Consider the following 15,541-nt stretch of genomic DNA (forward strand, 5'->3'; position numbering starts at 1 on the left):
GTGAGCGGAGTCTCCAGATGATGGAGACCCAAACTTCTCCCAGGGATGAGGTGGCTGAGGCAGTAGAGCTGGAGCTTGAGGCCGTGATCGGATTCAATGGTGAGACCTCGAGCGTGTCTGGGCTAGGTGGTTTAGGGACCCCAAGGACAGTGTGGTGCAACCAGGGAGAGTGAGACACCAGGTGGCACCTGGAAGGCAGCTTGGGACGCTGGCATGAGTCAAGCACTGGGGACCCAGACAGCCTCTCCTCCCCAAAGATCTTAGAGTCATGTCCTCGCTCCAGGCCTTAAAGAATGGGATGGGTTTTGCAAACGTCTGAAAGGAACCAAATGCCCCCTCACTAGGCCATAAGGATAAAAAAAAGTGCGATCTGAAACCCTTCTCCCACTGGCCAGCTCTCCCCTGGCTCTAAGCCCCACACAGCCAGCAAAACTGCCTGCCCCTCAGTACTGGGTTACAGAATACGTGTAGGTCCCTGGGAACAAGTAACCTCTAAAATCCCAGCTGATATACTAATAAGAAAGGGCTGGAGGGAGTGGGGAATTTGTGTTTTGAGCAACCACTTTAGGGGATGATTTGTCTTCTAACCAGAAGGAAGGTAAGGATTTCAGACCATGATGGACACCAGGGGGAGATGGACCGGAGAGGTGCTTTGGTCAGAGGGGCCTGGTTGTTCTGCTCGAATCTGACTTATGACCACCTCCTATCTGGAACATGAAGAGGGGAAATGCTGTTTGGGTTTTGAGAAGGATGAAAACAAGCAATGGATTGCATTTTAGAAAAAGCCAGCTTTTAAAGAAAGTGCATTGTGATGCCTGAAAGCTTTAAAATTGTAATAATGTAGACACGGAACAATCAATACCTAAAGCTTTAGCACATTCTAGGACTTGGCTCTTGAGTCTTCTCTTCGTTTTATGTTAACGGTCTCTGATAGAAATTGGGCACTTAGTACACCCTAGTACTGGCCATCTTTAGAGCTGGTCACCAGATCATCAGTAAAGGAAGTGAGTGACCTGCTATAAGGGCAAAGGATCACACTGGTGACCAGTAGAGAGCCCTGCTACTGAATTGAGTACTGTTCAGTACTGTTTTGTAGCACTCAGAGAGTATTGTCAGTTATATCTCAGTGTCTCCAATTATCTTGGTCTTTTAAAATTCAATAAAATTGAATTGGTTTTGCCTTCTTGGTTTTGTGACAATTTATATTCTTTCATATAGTCAAATATGCATTTATGTAAAATTACTGAATGCCAAGTAGTACGGTGGGCTTCCCAGGTGGCTCAGTGGTAAAGAACACACCTGTCAATGCAGGAGACACGAGATGTGGGTCCCATCCTGGGTCAGGAAGATCCCCTGGAAGAGGAAATTGCAACCCACTCCAGTATTCTTGCCTGGATAATCCCACTGATAGAGGAGCCTGGCAGGCCTACAAGTCCGTGAGGTCGAAGAGTCAGACACAACTGAGCACACGCGCGCGCACACACACACACACACACACACACACGCAAATAGTATGCTATGCACTGAGAATATAGAGTAATTCAGGGGGTAAATCCATAGTCATACTTAGGAACAAGAGCGTAGAAAAGTGGAAAAATACAGTGAAACCCAAGGAAAAATCAACCATTATTACTTGTCCCAAAGACATCTGTTAAACTTTTGGTATGATCCTTTCAAATGTACATTGACATAACTTTTTAATAAAAGTGGACTCATGCTATATATATTCCCTTATAACCAGACTTTTTTCCACCTAGGATGCCCTGAAAATCTTTCCTTAGCAGTGAATATACTCTATGCCAACCTTGTCAGTAAAGTAAAATTACCTAATACTGCCCAACCCCCAAACACACACACTTATTTTAGTTGAACTAAGGCTTATTTTAAAAGCCTTATACTCAGTCTAAAGAAAAACAATTAGCCACTTCTGCCCTTGAATTTTATTATTTTCAACCTCTCTTTTAGGACATGTCCCCACTGGTCTAAAATGCCATCCTGACCAGGAGCATCTGGTCTACCCTCTGGGTTGCACCATCCTCATCCAGGCAATAAATACTCAGGAACAGAACTTCCTACACGGTCATGGCAACAACGTCTCCTGTGTGGCCATCTCCAAGAGCGGACTTTACGTTGCGTCCGGACAAGTCACATTCATGGGCTTTAAGGTGAATACACTAAAACACCATCCACTGTGTATTGATTCAGAGGTGCCTCCCAAGAAAAGCTGCCTCATTTCATAGTAGCTCTGCACTGTCCTGTTTACACCCTGCCTCCTCTTCCCTTGACCTCTCTTGGAATTCATTTTCGCTCTGTGAGGCTGAAAGTAAAGGAACCTGGTGGTTTTGTACCCAGTGCAGCAGTTTGTGACTGCTCATACCTAGAAACAAAAGTCCCCGCGAACACCTGTTTCTGTTTTGTGGCTGTAGTGTTTGGAAGACGTGCTCTAATTCCTAGAAAAGTGATGAATGATTATTTTTTCACACAGAGAGGTAGCTCTCTCCTCTGGTCCTTCCAAAGCCTGAATATGGTCTGACAGTGCATTCTTGCCCCCAGGCAGATATCATTCTGTGGGATTATAAGAAAAGGGAGCTGATGGCTCGGCTGTCACTTCACAAGGGCAAAATTGAAGCTCTGGCCTTTTCACCAAATGATATGTACTTGGTATCACTAGGAGGCCCAGACGATGGAAGGTAATGAACTAAGCACACTTACTTCTTTTCTGTAGGCATATTTCTAGACATGTTAACAACTGTCCCCTTTCTAACATTCTCTGTTTGCCTATCTGTATTTGAGCATGTGTGATGTGAAAAGCTTATGAAGCTCATATGAATTGGGGAAATTATAAATTTTTGGTGAAAGAGTTCAAATTAAGCTGAAAAGACAGAAACAAATAACAAAGAAAATAATGTAACTATGAAAGTAAAGTACCTGCATATACATGTAGAACCAAACAAAAACTGGGGAAAATGTTATAAAAAACACATGTTAACTTTTAGTGGCCATTGATAACTTAAAATATTTATAAATTTTTAAAGACTTAAAGTGCTTATAGAGAGTCCCTCAATTAGTTGGGAAATTTATATGCCCTATAGTAAGAAAAAGCACAGAATAAAAAATTCTACTTACATGAAACTTCATCTGTATGAAAAGACTGCAAAGAAAAATAGTGAAAATTAAATATTCTGAAATGTTAAGAATCAAAAGAAAAAAAATGTAAAAGCCTGTGAGGAAAATACCATAGAATGCTGATTCTCAAGCCTGGAAGTGCGCTGAAATCAACTGGAAGATTTAGAAAATTACTGGTGGTTGGCTCCACCTTCAGAGACTTTGATTAATTGGCCTCAGTTTTAGGAGTTCTAAAGACTTCCCATGTGATTCTAATTTGCAGCTAAATCAAGAATCCTTGCTGGAAAAGATGACATCATCCTTGTCATCATCATCTTCATCATCAACCATAGCTGGGGTTTTGTTTTTTTTTTTTTTTTTGAGCGCTTACTACAGGTCAGATGTGTGCCAAGCATCTTAACTGCATTATCTCATTTAAGCCTCATGGCAACTCCACGAGGTGGAGCTCTTGAGGCTATATGACAAATGAGGAACTTGAGTCACCAGCTGCTAAGTAGCAGAGCTGGGGGACAAACCCTGAAGTGAGACTTCAGAGGTGGCATTTTTAACTTCCCTCATTAAGCCGTGATCTTTGCCCTCAAGGATCTCACAGTCAAGGTTAGTAGGGAGAGAATACATGCAAATGATATTGGGGGAAAAGTATTTCAAAGCATTATATTAGGAAGAACAATCAATGCAGTGCATATTCCTGAGTAAGTGCTAAAGGAATACCGGAGGTTTGCGTAGGACTTAATACTTTGGTGCACTTTTACAGACATTTTCTTGTTTGAGCTGCAAAGCTTAATTATAATGGAAATTTATATTCACGTGTAGTTATATATTGATAGTTCTCAGTATATAGCAAAGTAGTCACATGTCCATGGCCCATCCCCATTTGACTGTTTTTTTCCTCAACAGAAATGCGTCCAGCAGTCTATTACTATTCTTAACTTATGGTAGTTGTTCTCAGTCTTGGGTACACATTGACATCTAAGGAATCATTTTTGCCAGAATGCTTCCCCAAGGACATTGTTTACATGCCATGTTGCGCAACCTTTCCCACAATCAATTTTAGACCATTTTCAACCTCAAAAAGAAACCAGTGCCCACTAGCAGTCACTCCCCACTCCTGTTGTGTTAGTTCCTTCTGTGTAGCAGAGTGAGTCAGTTAAATGGAGCCACATACCCATTCTCTTTTGGATTTCCTTCCCATTTAAGTCACCACAAGATCATTGAGTAGAGGCCCCTGTGCGATACAGTAGGTTCTCGTTAGTTATCTATTTTATACATCAGTTCAGTTCAGTTGCTCAGTCGTGTCCGACTCTTTGCGACCCCCGTAAATCGCAGCACGCCAGGGCTCCCTGTCCATCACCAACTCCCGGAGTTCACTCAGACTCGCGTCCATCGAGTCAGTGATGCCATCCAGCCATCTCATCCTCTGTTGTCCCCTTCTCCTCCTGCCCCCAATCCCTCCCAGCATCAGAGTCTTTTCCAATGAGTCAACTCTTCACATGAGGTGGCCAAAGTACTGGAGTTTCAGCTTTAGCATCATTCCTTCCAAAGAAATCTCAGGGCTGATCTCCTTTAAAATGGACTGGTTGGATCTCCTTGCAGTCCAAGGGACTCTCAGGAATCTTCTCCAACACCACAGTTCAGAAGCATCAATTCTTTGGCGCTCAGCTTTCTTCACAGTCCAACTCTCACATCCATACATGACTGCTGGAAAAACCATAGCCTTGACTAAACGGACCTTTGTTGGCAAAGTAATGTCTCTGCTTTTCAATGTGCTATCTAGGTTGGTCATAACTTTTCTTCCAAGGAGTAAGCGTCTTTTAATTTCATGGCTGTGGTCATCATCTGCAGTGATTTTGGAGCCCCCCAAAATAAAGTCTGACACTGTTTCCACTGTTTCCCCATCTATTTCCCATGAAGTGATGGGACTGGATGCCATGATCTTAGTTTTCTGAATGTTGAGCTTTCTCCACTTTCCACGCACTCTCCACTTTCACTTTCATCAAGAGACTTTTTAGTTCCTCTTCACTTTCTGCCAGGAGGGTGGTGTCATCTGCATATCTGAGGTTATTGATATTTCTCCTGGCAATCTAGATTCCAGCATGTGCTTCTTCCAGCCCAGCGTTTCTCACGATGTACTCTGCATAGTAGTGTATATATCGGAGAAGGCGATGGGACCCCACTCTAGTACTCTTGCCTGGAAAAATCCCATGGACGGAGGAGCCTGGTAGGCTGCAGTCCATGGGGTCGCAAAGAGTCAGACACGACTGAGTGACTTCACTTTCACTTTTCACTTTCACGCATTGGAGAAGGAAATGGCAACCCACTCCAGTGTTCTTGCCTGGAGAATCCCAGGGACAGGGGAGCCTGGTGGGCTGCCATCTATGGGGTCGCACAGAGTCGGACATGACTGAAGCGACTTAGCAGCAGTGTATATATGCCCCGGTTTGATTCCTGGGTCGGGAAGATCCCCTGGAGAAGGGATAGGCTACCCACTTCAGTATTCATGGGCTTCCCTGGTGACACAGATAGTAAAGAATCTGCCTTCAGTGTGGGATCCCCTGGAGGAGGGCATGGCAACCCACTCCAGTGTTCTTGCCTGGAGAATCCCCATGGACAGAGAGGCCTGGCGGGCTAGCACAGCACAGTGTATGTGGAAAGACTGATGCTGGGAAAGACTGAAGGCAAAAGTAGAAGGGAGCAGCAGAGGATGAGATGGTTAGGTAGCATGACTGACTCAATGGACATGAATCTGAGAAAACTCTGGGAGACAGTGGAGAAGAGAGGAGCCTGGCCAGGCTTGCAAAGAATCGGACACGACTGAGAGACTGAACAACAGTGTATATATGTCAATGTCAATCTCCCAATCCATCCCACCTCTGCTTGTAACCGGAAGTTCGTTCTCTACATCTGCAATTCTATTTCTGCTTTGCTTAGCAAATTAGTTAGTCTCTACCGTTTTTCTAGATTCCACATATAACCAATATTATACAGTATTTGTTTATCTCTTTCTGACTCGCTTCACTCCATATGACAATCTTTAGGTCCATCCACATCTCTGCAATGATTCCAGTGTTTAACGTAATACCCCCTCCCCTGCATTCTTGATATCATTAACCAAGCACTATCAATTTAGGACTGAATTGTATGATTACACCCAGAAAGACGCAAAGGTAAGCTACAACATGTTTGTGTGTGTGCTCAGTCGTGTCCAACTCTTTTGCAGCCCCAAGGACTGGGGCCCACCAGGCTCCTCTGTCCATGGATTTCCCAGACAAGAATACTGGAGTGGGTTGCCACTTCCTACTCCAGGGAATCTTCCTGACTCAGGTATCAAACCTACATCTTCTGTGTTTCCTGCATTTGCTGCATTTACTGAGCCACCTGGGAAGCCCTAAGCTACAACAGAACTGCTCTAAGTGTGGTCCCCAGACCAAAGCATCACCAGAGACTTTTTAGCAAAGCAGATTCTCAGACTCCAGCCCAGAGCTATTGGGGGCAGGTCCTAGCTTCCTGCTTTGGCAAGTCCTCCAACTGAATCAACTACCTGGCGTGGTCAAGTTTGAAAACATGCCTATGTCTTTCTCTTTTATTGCTTCTAGTTAACAATTTTTTTTTTTTTTGCTGGAGTATTTCCCCAAGGAAATTTTTTACAAGTGATAAATGAGTGGTAAACTTTTATGCCCTGCCTGTCTCAAAAATCTCTTTATTTTAGCAAGAGACTTAGATGTCTGGGGGTTGGGGGGGATGGTCAATATAATTCTTTCATTCCTTTGTGAGCAACCTCTTGTATTTCTTTCCTTCTAGAACGGCTAAAAGAGCCATTTCTTATTTTGAAAGCCCGTTTCCCCCTGATTCTCTTTGTCCTTTCGTCCGAGCAGTGTGGTGGTCTGGAGCATAGCCCAGAGAGAGGCCATCTGTGGCAGCCCCGCAGCTGGCCTCAATGTCGGGAACGCCACCACAGTCATCTTCTCCAGGTGCCGCGACGAGATGTTTGTCACTGCTGGAAAGTACGTGTCTGCTGTCAAGGTTTCCACAACATGTAAATCACCCTATTTGCTTACAAAGAAAACACGGTCATTCCAATTAGGGGGAATGTGGTTTTCATACTGAAAAAAGAGATTTCATCCTAATTTTCATAATTTGGGAGTCACTAAAAATCCCAGCTGATGCTATCGGTAGAGAACCTACCTGCCAATGGAGGAGCGAGTAGCACGCACGTAAAAATTATTTTGGCTGGAAGTCCTTTTAAATACAGTTATTTGATCATTCTGTGCTTCCTACTGAAAAAGTTCTGCTGATCGGCTAAATTCATTCCTGCCTCTGATCTGTCTGTTACAGATAACACACTGCCCACAATCTGTGCTCTCACTCAGGGCATGTGTGCACACTCAGTAACTTAGTCATGTCCAACTCTGCAATACCGTGGACTGTATCTTACCAGGCTCCTCTGTCCATGAGATTTCCCACGCAAGGATACTGGAGTGGGTTGCCATTTCCTTCTCCAGGGGATCTTCCTAACCCAGGAAGAAAAAGTTATCGCTCTTCAATAAGATTTCTGGTTTGGTACCCATCTATGCTAGATTCTCTGTGACAATTCCAACTTCCGGTATTCATTATACCAAACCAAGTGAGAAAGCCTGCAGATGCTAGTACTTCAGCATCCAAATGACAAGTGTATCTTGGGGAGATCACCAGGCCATAACAAATCTTCAAAATACCTAGTTCTCTTCCTTTCAGCTTCTCCTTCAAAATACTACAGAAAACAGAGAAGAGATGAAGCATTTATTAAATGGGTCTCCAGTTGATTATTTCTTTTCTCTAGTGGGACAATTCGAGTATGGGAACTGGATCTCCCAAACAGAAAGATCTGGCCAACCGAGTGCCAAACAGGACAGATGAAAAGAATAGTCATGAGCATCTCAGTAAGAATTACTCTGTTGTTTTATGTAAATATTAGTACAAGTCCTTGTTAACAGTACTGAGCAAGACAGGGGTATGTGGGTGTGTGGATGTGTGCTTGTGTGTAGGGACATGTTCTTTGGGCTGGGGGTGGGGAGGGGAGCCCTGGACACGGAGGGCATTGCCTGGGGAGGCACAGGTGAGGCAGTCTCACTTCAGGAGCTCCCGTGGGAAGCTGGACAGGCTGCCTAGACACAGCTCTGGGGGAATCTGTTTCCGTGGACCTGAACTGCCATTAGACCCCAGGAATCTGCCTCACCTGGTGGGAAGCAGGGTAGCCAGGAGGTGCTCAAGGCCCACAGCACCTCCCGTTGCCATTCATGTTATTTCTGCACAAGAAATAAAGCTTCTAACAATGAAACTCCTTGTTGAAATGCAGTCTCCTCCACAAAGAGGGATTATTCATGTGTCTTTAATGTGGATTCAGATATTCATGCATATAACCCCATTCTCCACTCGTTCTATGAATGTAGACTTTGGGAAATAGGAAATAAAGCAAATACATATTCTCTCTAGAGGAGCACACCTTCACCTAGGAGCCCTTCGGAGATGCCTCAGGGAGCGCATGCTAATAGCAGACACAAGCCCATTTCAGTGAAATTCACGGCTGATTGGAGTCTGATGTTTCATACTGAATTCAGTTCTGAATTTGGCCCTGATTCTGTTCCCCTTGAAGGTGTTATTACCCATCGAGTCTGAGGAGACAGAAGTCACCTTGAGGACTTTTGGAGGTCTTCATAGGGTTCAGAGAAAGCTCATCCCCTCCCTGATCAGGGGCTCCTGGGCATCACTGGGCAAACCAGGTCTTCAGGTTTCCTTGTCTCTCTCACCCCCAGATGGCCGATGATGATAGCTTTTTCTACCTCGGCACCACCACTGGAGATATTTTAAAAATGAACCCCAGGACAAAGCTGCTGGCAGACACAGGGCCTGCCAAGGACAAGTTCAGTCTGGTGAGTAGAGACCATCAAAGTCTGCTTGCCCTGCTGTTTTCCAGTGATTTCTTCCTGCCACCGTTAGCACAGACTTCCATCAAGGGTTTGTGGGGAGAAACAACACGTCTATGATGCACCCAAGGTCACACTGCAATTTGCAATGTTCATTGACTAGTTCACTCAAACCCTCATCACTGGTGTATATTCAGGATATCCCAGATGTCCTCAATTAGGGGTTAGAATCACACTGTTTTCTTTTGCATCTTCAAAGCTTAAGGCCTGTGGCTTTGTGATTTGTAATCACATCCATTCCAGCATTTGGGCAGTCCAGTTGCCATGTGTAAGTGACATGTGCTCTTTGATTTACAAGACTATCTGTCATTTCTTCCTAATCTAATAACTAGATCTTAAACTTTAGCCTCAGCTGACATTTTAAGTTATGAGCAAGATGCAGAAATTGTTCGTTGTTTATATTTGCAGAATTCCTAACAATTCAGGTTAAAAGTCCAATAAGAGACTTTGATCTCTAAACCAAAATAAAAAGCCTACAATCAAAGGGTAATTGGACAGAATAAGTGCTGTTATTTCCAGTGCCCCCAGAAAGTTACAAGGGCTGTTTCTACTAAACTTTGGATTTGAAAGCTTCTTTCAGGTTCTGCACCTGTCTATCTCATGTCTGATAATGGAACAGATGGTTCAAGCTTAGATAATTTTCCACTTAGCTGATGGTCCCAAGAAGCTTTGAAATATTGCACCGTGTTCCCGGGAAGGTGTTAGAGTTTTCTTAGTCATATAACCACTAGTTTTCAAGCTTTTAAGGAGATGGGTAAGAACGGGAGAAAGCCACAGTACAGGTAGAGAAGAGTCTAGCAATGAGAAGAGTCTAGCAATATGCAGAGTCTAATCATAGGCACAGGCCAAATCAGTGTTTTTCAAATGATTTTTAGGAGAGGGATTCCAATATATTCAACAGATGAAACCAAATCAGATCAGGCTGAAGGAGGGCAAGGTTGAGAGTCCTGCCAATTCTGACTCCTCTGAAGGGCTCCATGAAACACTCTGTGAAAATTCTGACCTGGATATTTTTGCTGAGTACTTGGAATGTCAGTGCCTCTCCAGAAAAGATGCTGACTGTCTCAGTGTTCTTCAAACCTGTGGCACTTAAGTTTCTCCCATGGATGCTTTAGTGCTTAATTCAGGTGTAAAGGTAAATTACATCACATAAAGCAATGTTTCCAAGATGCCTGTTACACAAGTGGAAAGATGTAATTCTTTTAGGGCAAGGGGATTGGAGATATTTGTTTGAATATCAAGACAGTTGGTTTGAATATCAAGTAATTCTTTATCTTTCTAACCATACAGCCAACTTTTTTTTAAATTTAGATTTCTGTTTTTTATTTAAGTATTCAGTTGGCCAAAAAGTTCATTTGGGTTTTCCATACATCTCACAAGAAACCCCAAATGAACTTCATGGACAAACCAATATAACTAACTTACAATATATGGAGCAAGGGGGCTTCCCTGGTTGCTCAGTGGTAAAAAATCTGCCTGCCAAGTAGGAGAGATGGGTTCAATCAGTGGGTGAGGAAGATTCCTCTGGAGGAGAAAATGGCAACCCACTCCAGTATTCCTTGCCTGGAAAACTGCATGGACAGAGGAATCTGGCAGGTTGTAGTCTAGGGGGCCACAAAGAGTCAGACACAACTGAGCATTGTATGTACACATATATATACATATATCCCCTCTCTTTTGGACTTCCTTCCTACTTGGGTCAGCACAGAGCACTGAGTTCCCTGAGCTCTGTACTGGAGGTTCTCATTAGTTATCTATTTTATACATAGTATCAATAGTGTATATGTGTCATACAGAGGAAAGTTAAGTCAGAAAAACAAAAATTGTGTATTAATATATATATGTGGAATCTAGAAAAATGGGACAGCTAATCTTATTTGCAAAGCAAAAATAGAGATGCATAGATTCCTAATGATGAAACCATTTAGCTTTTTTCCCTTAATGTTCTTTCTCCCCCTAGGGAGTGTCAGCTATCAGTTGCCTGAAGATGGGGGGTTTGTTGGTGGGCTCTGGAGATGGATTGCTGGTCTTCTGTAAAAGCCCCAGCTACAAACCCATCAAGTAAGTTACCCTGCAGGGTTTGGATGAGGAAAGACCCTCTAGAGAGAGGTTTGCTTAAAGTCGGCAACTAAGTGATGTGGACAAAGTGATATTTGGTTTAAAACCAATCTCATCTTGCTGTTAAAATGAGCAGTTGGAAACACAGTAGATGGTGGTTTTTGCCAGTGAAAAGATTCCACCTGTTAGACATGGAGTGAATGAAGTGTTTACTGGCCATGGTCATTTGTACCAATTTATTTGCCTGGAATGTTCCCTGTATCTGAATCCTACTTGTGTTCCACCACCCATTTAGAGGGACATCTCACTGTAAACTTCCTTGATTATCATAAACCACATGGGCCTCCCCCTTTGCTGACCATGGGCACTTGATATTCCAACTCCTGCCTTTCCAACTGTGATCTCCTTGAAGGCAGGACTCAGGTTCTTATGCCTGATATATATCCTCTATAATGCTTCAGACAGTTAATAAATGCTCATCAATTGAGTAAATCTTCTTTACCTTTTGCTTCTCCTTAAAGGAAAATCCAGTTACAAGGTGGAATCACCTCTATCACACTTCGAGGGGAAGGACACCAGTTCTTTGTAGGAACAGAAGAATCACACATTTACCGTGTCAATTTCACTAATTTCAAAGAGACTCTCATCACGTCTTGTCACTTTGAATCTGTTGAGGACATTGTCTTCCCATTGTAAGTAGAAGAGTATAAAAGTGATAAGAATGTAGAGATTTGATGCCATGTGCAAGGAAATTTAATTTTATTAATAGATGTTTCACCTACTAACATAATCAATCATGATAAATCATAATGTAATTTACTCGGTTCTGTCTCACCACAGCAAAGATTTGAAACAGCAGACCAGTGTTACAGCTTGGTTACAACTCAGAATATTATTCAGCAAGCAAAGGATAGTACACCTTCAAGTCGTGAGGGTGGGCCGACCCCAAAGGAGAGGCCTCAATCCTTCTTGGCTTCCTCCATTTAATCATTTGTCTCCTCCCTGCTGAGCCTGCCCTATGCAATTGCGCTAGCCAAGAAGGGGGTGTGTTTGTTTCATCTGAAGTTCTCACTCCAGTCCATGGATTTTCTTTTGTTCCATTTTCAAGGGCTTTTCCCTTTCTTTGTCTTTTAGCCACCACCCTTTTGGACTCCTTTTTCCTATTCTAACTACCTAACAATAATAAATTTTTCTCCATGAATTTTTCTATTGTAGTGAATTATGTTAATAGATTTTCTTTGGCTTTTACCAAGCAGCTACATCTATTTTATAATTCAAATTTGGGCCTCTTTGGAATGTTGGCTTTTCTAGTAAATTCATCATGGAAAGGGTGAACAGACTGGAAAAACTTTTCTGTGTTTCCACTGCTGTCTAGAGCAAAATTTAGTAATGCCTTTTTTTAAACATCTTTCAAGTCGTTTGTTTGCACCCCTTGTGTCTTCCAGATTTGGCTTGCCTGATGGCAGTGGCCATAAGATTAAGAGTTCCTCTGAACCTAGTTGCTGTATATATTGGTAAATCCCTCACAAGACAGTGAAACACATAACCATGAGCAGTTTTAATGTCAAACAGAGCTGCCATCAGAGTCTGTCATTATTTGATTATGAAATCTATTTGTCTTTGGTGAGATTTGTCCCATAAAGTTGGTCACAGTTTTTGCTCTGAACTTCTTCAGTAATTCATTTGAATTTATAAGACTCAAGATCATTGTTGTATAGGCAGCAAGGCTCTTTGAAAACTTGGTCCTTGAGGTCACCAAATGTAGTTTTGGTTTCCTGAGCCTTTGTGATTAGGTTCCTCCTGTTTCTAATAGTGAAAATGGCTGGTGCCTCCCATCAGGCGAATTCTTATTTGAAAATTGGTCATTTCCTTTCTGCGTCACTTTTCCTCTCTTTTTCTAAGGAGCTTGGTAGAATCAATCTGTAAAATATTTGGTCCTGGTGTCTTTGTAAGGGTAAGTTTTTAAATGTCTTTTCAATTTCTTATGCAGTCTTTAATCTATTCAGGTTTCATACCCCTTTCTCTTTTTTTAACAGCTCTATTGAAATATAATTTACATATCATAAAATTCACCCTCTATACAATTCAATGGCTTTCTTAGGAGTATACTTACAGAGGTTTGCAACCATTATCATAATCTAATTTTAGAATATTTTATATCCCCCTAAAGAAACGTCCTTTAGGGACTTCCCTGGTGGCTCAGATGGTAAAGCATCTGCCTGCAATACGGAAGACCCAGGTTCGATCCCTGGGTTGGGAAGATCTCCTGGAGAAGGAAATGGCAACCCACTCCAGTAGTCCTGCCTGGAGAATCCCAGGGACGGAGGAGCCTGGCAGGCTACAGTCCACGGGATCGCAAAGAGTCAGACACGACTGAGCAACATCAATTCAATTCAAAGAAACATCCTAGTAGTCACTTTAAGCCTCTAAGGTTCAGCTTTCAGCCACCCAAACTAAGCACAGTTGGTGAATGTAGTCAGTTAAAAAAGCTCTCAGATTCATCCATATAGTGCTGACCTCAAAAAGAGAATCTTAAAATTTTTTAAAAAGAAAGAAAAAAATAGAATTAAAAAAAGAAAAGTAGTGTCCTCTCTGGTCTCTGCCTCCTGTTTTTTTTTTTTTTCCTCTCAAAGTTTCCTGCACCCCCCACGTGTAGAATTCAACTGGCACACAGGAATTGGGGCAGTTTTTAATAATCAGAATTTAGGTCTTCCTCTTATGATTCTCTTGCTGCCAGGGTTTTCCCTTTAAATTCCAGATGAATTTTCCAGCCCCTTACCCTTTAGTCAGTGAGGCTGTGGTTTTTCTGCTACTTTTTTTCTGTGGTCACCATACCTAAGGAGTTTGGGGCACCTCTGGTTAGAAATCACACAGTAATGATTCTTAACCCTTTCTAGTTGCACTTAAAAAAAAGGTATTTATTTGTTTATTTGGCTGTGCCAGGTCTTAGTTGATCTTTGTTGCTGCATTCAGGATTTTTCTTTTTTTTTTTTAGTTGTGACACATGGGATCTACCCAGGCCCCCTGCGTTGGGAGTATGGAGTCTTAGCCACTGAACCACCAGGGAAGTCCCCCAGTTACACTTTCACAAGAGGAAGCTCTTCTTGATTTCTGTCTATTTTAAAATATTTTCACTGTCTTCGGGATTTGGCAGTCTTGTTGTTGTGTTCATTTTATCTGGGTTTTATAATTGTTATCTGTGAGAAGGTTTGTGTGACGATTTCACCGCTCCAAAATGTGGTATTTTATTTACTAATTTTGGCCAAGCAGTGCACCTTGTGGGATCTTAGTTCCCCAGCCAGGGACGAACCTGGGCCCCCAGCAGTGAAAGCTCCCAGTCCTAATAACTGGGCCACCAAGGAACTCCCCATCAAATGCCATTCTGCACAAGGAATCTGTAAGGCCATTAAGCCTGAGACAATAGGCATCTAAAAGCATCCTCGTGGCTTCCCTGGTGGCTCAGATGGTAAAGAATCTGCCTGCAATGTGGGAGACCCAGATTCAATCCCTGGATTGGGAAGATTCCCCTGGAGAAGGAAATGGCAACCCACTCCAGTATTCTTGCCTGGATAATCCCATAGGCAGATTAGTCTGGCAGGCTACAGTCCATGGGGTTGCAAAGAGTTGGCACAACTGTACTATTAACACTTTGAAAAAGCATCCTTCCCTACATCCTCAAGAAGCCCATTTTAACGCCAAACCTGCATCTGAGAAACACTGTGCGTCTTGTGCAGCTGCATGGCTCACTCTCCTGGTGACCTCTCTGCAGCGGCACCGCCGAGCTCTTCGCCACCTGCGCCAAGAAGGACATCCGAGTGTGGCACACGCTGACCAACAGGGAGCTGCTGCGGATTACCGTACCCAACATGACCTGCCATGGCATCGATTTCATGCGGGACGGCAAGAGCATCATTTCCGGTAAGGTTGGCGTACCAGGTTTGACTTCCGCTTCCGGCTGTGGCTTTGGTTCTTGCCAGTCTTTTCCGACCAGGCTCTGCGTGAGGATGAACTGCCATGGCCTCCCACGGTCCGCTTGCTTGTCATCTAGCCTGCCTTTGGAATTCCCTTCCAGCTAGGATTCTTTCTGAGCTAGGAATTACCGAACAGCAATTTCTCTTACCCCGCATTGCTTCATATAGCATGTTGCTTTCTCTCTGGCCAGGAGAATTCAGTGATTCACCTCACAGGGTAGATTTGAGGCCTTAGCAAGTCCAGGGTTCTTGTGTGAGAACCCTTTTTTGTTGCTCAAGAGATTAAAAACCTGACTTTAAGTTATAGCTCCAAGGGAATTTATTTTTAATTCAGTTGATTATGTCATGCCAAAATATTTTAACATGAATTATAGACACCATGATAGTCTATTTCTGAAGACTTCAGTATGCATCTCTGAAGATATT

General features: G+C 43.0%; 1 protein-coding gene across 2 annotated transcripts in view; it reads left to right on the top strand.

Moving 5' to 3' along the window:
- CFAP52 (cilia and flagella associated protein 52) overlaps positions 1–15,541 on the top strand; it is a 26,390-nt gene continuing 10,849 nt past the window's right edge. Inside the window, exons 1-9 of one of the 2 annotated variants that reach the window (XM_005693564.3) lie at positions 1–99; positions 1,966–2,165; positions 2,554–2,690; positions 6,999–7,127; positions 7,943–8,042; positions 8,916–9,032; positions 11,047–11,147; positions 11,666–11,836; positions 14,914–15,062. In XM_005693564.3, the coding sequence (XP_005693621.2) occupies positions 18–99; positions 1,966–2,165; positions 2,554–2,690; positions 6,999–7,127; positions 7,943–8,042; positions 8,916–9,032; positions 11,047–11,147; positions 11,666–11,836; positions 14,914–15,062 (1,186 nt within the window). In that variant the 5' untranslated portion in view covers positions 1–17. The remainder of the gene's footprint in view (positions 100–1,965; positions 2,166–2,553; positions 2,691–6,998; positions 7,128–7,942; positions 8,043–8,915; positions 9,033–11,046; positions 11,148–11,665; positions 11,837–14,913; positions 15,063–15,541) is intronic. The other variant, XM_005693565.3, reaches the window with a different exon arrangement.

Source organism: Capra hircus, chromosome 19 (genome assembly GCF_001704415.2).
Source record: "Capra hircus breed San Clemente chromosome 19, ASM170441v1, whole genome shotgun sequence".
In the NCBI taxonomy this organism is placed as follows: domain Eukaryota; kingdom Metazoa; phylum Chordata; class Mammalia; order Artiodactyla; family Bovidae; genus Capra; species Capra hircus.